The 4,701-nt window shown below is 40.7% G+C and overlaps 1 protein-coding gene across 1 annotated transcript in view; it reads right to left on the reverse strand.

Moving 5' to 3' along the window:
* Akap10 (A-kinase anchoring protein 10) overlaps positions 1 to 4,701 on the reverse strand; it is a 57,124-nt gene that overhangs the window by 6,942 nt on the left and 45,481 nt on the right. The window contains exon 13 of the mRNA XM_021211841.1: positions 233 to 285. Within this exon, the coding sequence (XP_021067500.1) occupies positions 233 to 285 (53 nt within the window). The remainder of the gene's footprint in view (positions 1 to 232; positions 286 to 4,701) is intronic.

A 4,701-nucleotide genomic window follows, 5' to 3' on the forward strand; every position in this document is an offset into this window, starting at 1 on the left:
TCTGCCTCCTGAGTGCTAGGATTAAAGGCGTGCACCACCACGCCCGGCGTGAGGATACTTTTACTGTTCACACCAGGCAATGACTAAATGCTAAAAGAGCATTTCTGTTACAACCAGGACAAGAGAACATGGATATGATCTGCATTACAAGGAAACCAAAAGCAGAGACCGTGGAGCCTTCCTTAGACAAGGGTAGGCCTTTTGCTTCTATAAGAATTTACTAAAGACTTACCTCATCAGTATTTCCTTGCACCCACTTCTTCATAGCTTGTGAGAACATGAATCCTAGTAAACAAAGCCAAAAACAAACATGGAATTCAAGTGTAATCTTACATTACAAATGTTTTTAGGACATGCTACTTAAACATGGATTGCTTCTGTAACAGAACTTTTATAACTTGGAGAAGGCTGTGATTTAAAATGCTTCCGAAGGGCTGGTTCAGAGGTCGGAGGCTTCTCCTCATTTTCTCACTGATGAAGGAGGTTAACATTAGACTTGTAGAAAACATTGAAAACAAATAAACAAAAGCCTTAATCAATATAATGGTTTGGTATAAGAATCTACCAACATATCAGGAAACTGACAGGTCTCCAGTCTAAAGGATTCCTTCGAATATTTCCTTTCTTTAAATAAACTTTTTATGATTCATTTATTTATTTAAAGAAAGGCCATATTTACTCATTCATTCTTTCATCCATTTATTGATTGACTGGGGTTGGTGGGAATGTGTAAGTGTAGAGATCAAAGGACAACCTAGAGGAATGGTTCCTTTCTTCAGCACGTGTGTCAGCACATGCGACCTGAGAACTGAACAAAGGGTGTCAGGTTTGGCACAAACGCCTTCACTCCCTGAACCCTCCTAAACCCCAGTAGATTAATTCTTAGGGTTCATTAACTGAGATGAGCCTAGACATACCATTTATGAAAAAAAAAATCCAGATTTTTTTTCCTTCGATACTTTTTGCCATTGAAGGTTTTTCTTAAATGCTAGGTAGTGGTTGTACACAGCTTTAATCTCAGCACTTGGCTGAGGCAGATGGGTTTGAATTTAAGGCTGGTCTGGTCTGGTCTACATAGACAGTGAGCTCCAAGACATCAAGAGCTACAAAAATACCCTGTCTCAAAAAACAAAACAACAACAACAAAAAAGATTTACTTATTTGCTATTTGTCTGTGCATGTGAATGCAGAATTTCATCGAAGTCAGAGCATTGACTCTCCTGGAGCTGGAGTTACAGGTGGTTTTGAACCACCACATGTGGATGCTGGAAGCCAGATTCCAGTCTTCCACAAGGGCAGCAAGCACACTTAAGAGTATTCTCTCTAGCCTTCCACTCTAAGGTTTTAAATACTAGTTTGATCATCAGTCATTGCCAAGCAGAAGCAATAAGGCCCTAATATTAAAATCTCACATGGCTGCTGAATTAAGTACGTCCTACACTACTCTACTGTTAGGCTCATCTGTAGACATACAGTAGTCTCCCTTGCTGACACTTCCCAGTGCCCATGTCTTTAGCTTCTTTCCTAACACTTCTTCAGGATAATACTGCCAACCTCTTTTCTTAACCCATTTTCTTTGATGTACTTCATCCCTTCCCATGGTTTTAAATTTCTTATATGCCAACAATGAAGAACCTCCTCTGTTGGCCACAAATCTGTACTTCTGAATTATCTAATAGGCATATCAAATGTAACATATTCTAACCAAGTTTATGTGCCTCCCACTCAGCCTTAATCTGTTTCTTCTCAGTGGAAGGACCCTTGTCTCGTATGCAGGAGACTTTAGGTTCACTGCTATAATATTAACCCAAAACAAACAAGCACCTTCTTCATTCACATATGAAATCTGCCACCAAATTTCACCTGAGATTGCAACCCCTCGACTTCCAACCTTTAGTCTAGACTCTTCCTTCTAATTCTTATCTCCTTTAAATCCCACACTCCTTAGAGCCAGTCTACAGAGTATCTTCTTGATGGCCACCTCTCCCCAGCACCATTTCCTTCTAATTTTACCAGCAGAGAAATGCTCCCAGTCATTAGTCAGCTCTGAAGCTCAGTACCTACTAGTTAGGAGTTTAATCTGCTCAAGGAGGCTTAGAAGGGCTCTCCCAAGACAGACGCAGGAAGGGCACAGTGAAGGGACACATGCTCATCTTTTTGTAATTCCTTCTTGTTATTATTTCAAGATTTATGACTGTGGGTGTTTTGAGACAGGCTTTCTCTGTGTGGCCCTGGCTGTCTTGGAACTTGCTCTGTAGACCAGGCTGGCCTTGAGCTCAAAGAACCACCTGCCTCTGCCTTCCAAGTGCTGGCTCTACAGGCATGAGCCACCACACCTAGCTATTTTTATTATTATTTAAATTTTATGTGTGTGTGTTCCCACAGAGGCCAGAAGTGTAAGAACTCTTGGAGCTGGAGTTAGAGATGGTTTTGAGTCACCTGCCCTTGAAAGTTGGGAACTAAACTTGAGTTCTCTACAAGGCCAGAAAGTCTCCTTAACTTCTAAGCCATCTCCCTGGCCACTTCTTGTTTTTTTTTTTTTTAAATATAAATTCTCAACTTACTTTGTTTGCCCTGAGATAAAAGTTCTCATAGTCTTACAAACCTCTAAGATACACACAAACCTTCTTTAAAATTAAAAACATGCTTTATTATTAATTACTAATGTTATTACTATCACTACCACTGCAGGGGCACAAATGTTCTATGACCCAAGCACAGAGATCAGAGAGCAATTGTGGAGCTAGCACACATACTGGGGAATGAACTCAGCTGCCACAGCAAGGATCTTTAAGCACCTAGCCAAGCTGCCAGCAACTTTCTCAAAACTCAATCTTTTTCTCTGTGCTCTGCTGAGGTCTTTTGTTATGTGTTGTAATGCTAAATACTAGCCCCCAAGACCTGGTTGCCCCTAGAGAGGAGAGAATCCGCACATAGTCTCAAGTGACACAGTGTAACGTTGCCCCCTAAATTATTCCTGATTGATGAATAAAATTGCCTACAACCTATAGCCGGATAAGTGAGTTTTTGGTTTCCAGGCTTGGGTTTGGAGGCAGTAGACCACCAGAGGAGAGAGAGAAGATGGAGAGAGGACAAGATGACATGGGGCAGGAATCATGAAAACATGGCCACAAGGGCTGGCCAACTGTGGTTAAGAGTTGCCCAGATAGAACATAGCAAGCTCTTTTTTTAAAATTTATTTTATGTAAATGAGTACACTGTAGTTCTTCAGACACACCCAAAGAGGGCATCAGATTCCATTTCAGATGGTTATGAGCTACCATGTAGATGCTGGGAATTGAACTCAGGACCTCTGGAAGAGCAGTCAAGAGTTCTTAACCACTGAGCCATCTCTCCAGCCCCCACATGCCAAGTTCGAACTCAGGATTATTGATAAGGAAGTAAATTCTAATAGCTTAGAGAGTAGCTAACTGCCTAGCTCTAGTGCTATAAAGTCTTATAAAGATGAAAGTTGTGTGTCTTTTATCTGGAAACTGAATAATCAAAGTCAGGGCAGAAACCCTTGATTGAAATTAAATATTTACTACAACCGTGCTCTGTCCACCAGGGTTTCAAAAGCCAAATCAGAATTGCTGGCCAATAAATGACAAAAATGCAAAAGGAGTTGAACTATAAAAACTTTTGTTGAGTGTGTGTGTATGTGAATGTGTGTGTGTGACTCTTGCCGAAGATATTCTGAGTCAAAACCCTGGAATTGCTATTTGTGAAGACCGTGTTACCTGTCAAAGCTGACTGAACCTAGAATTCCTTTGGGAAGACCTGTGAGGGCAGCAGCACGCTCTGGTTGGGGTTCTGGGCTGTATAAATGAGGAGAGAGAACTGAGTAACGACATGCACCATCCTTCATGCTCCCTTTCCTGCTGTGGAGCTCATATGGCCCCTGCTCCAAGCTCCTGCCTCAAGCTCCCTGCCATGAAGGACTGTACCCTTAACTGGGAGAAGCCCTTTCTTCCTTTAGTTGTTTTTGTTAGATTACTTTATGGCAGGACAACAAACAATTAATCTGCTATGTGATTCCTAAAACCACAGCCTCCTTAGCTTCCAGCTTGCTCATTTATAGGAAAGTAAACATATACACAGATGCATCATCTAAACTATATGAGCTTAAAAATTCTAGTAAGTATCTACTTTTTATGTCTGAGCTGGGAGGAAGGACTCTTTTGAGTACCTGCAATCAAAAAGGTTATACAAATAAGAAAACTTGGGGCTGGTGAGATGGCTCAGTGGGTAAGAGCACCCGACTGCTCTCCCGAAGGTCTGGAGTTCAAATCCCAGCAACCATATGGTTGGCTCATAACCATCTGTAACAAGATCTGACGCCCTCTTCTGGAGTGTCTGAAGACAGCTACAGTGTTCTTACATATAATAAATAAATAAATTTTAAATAAATAAATAAAATTAAAAAAAATAAGAAAACTTACATATCTGTGCAAAAGGCAACCTAGTTTTAATAGAAGACTTTGTTTTGAAATAAAATATATACTGTAATTTTATCACTCAAATAATTACCAATTAAAATTTAAAATTAATCTATCAACAAATGTCAATTAATATCTGCTCTACACAATTTTAGAAACAAGGAATACTGGCCGGGCGTGGTGGCGCACGCCTTTAATCCCAGCACTCGGGAGGCAGAGGCAGGCAGATTTCTGAGTTCGAGGCCAGCCTGGTCTACAAAGT

The sequence above is a fragment of the Mus pahari genome, chromosome 14, assembly GCF_900095145.1.
Source record: "Mus pahari chromosome 14, PAHARI_EIJ_v1.1, whole genome shotgun sequence".
NCBI lineage: Eukaryota > Metazoa > Chordata > Mammalia > Rodentia > Muridae > Mus > Mus pahari.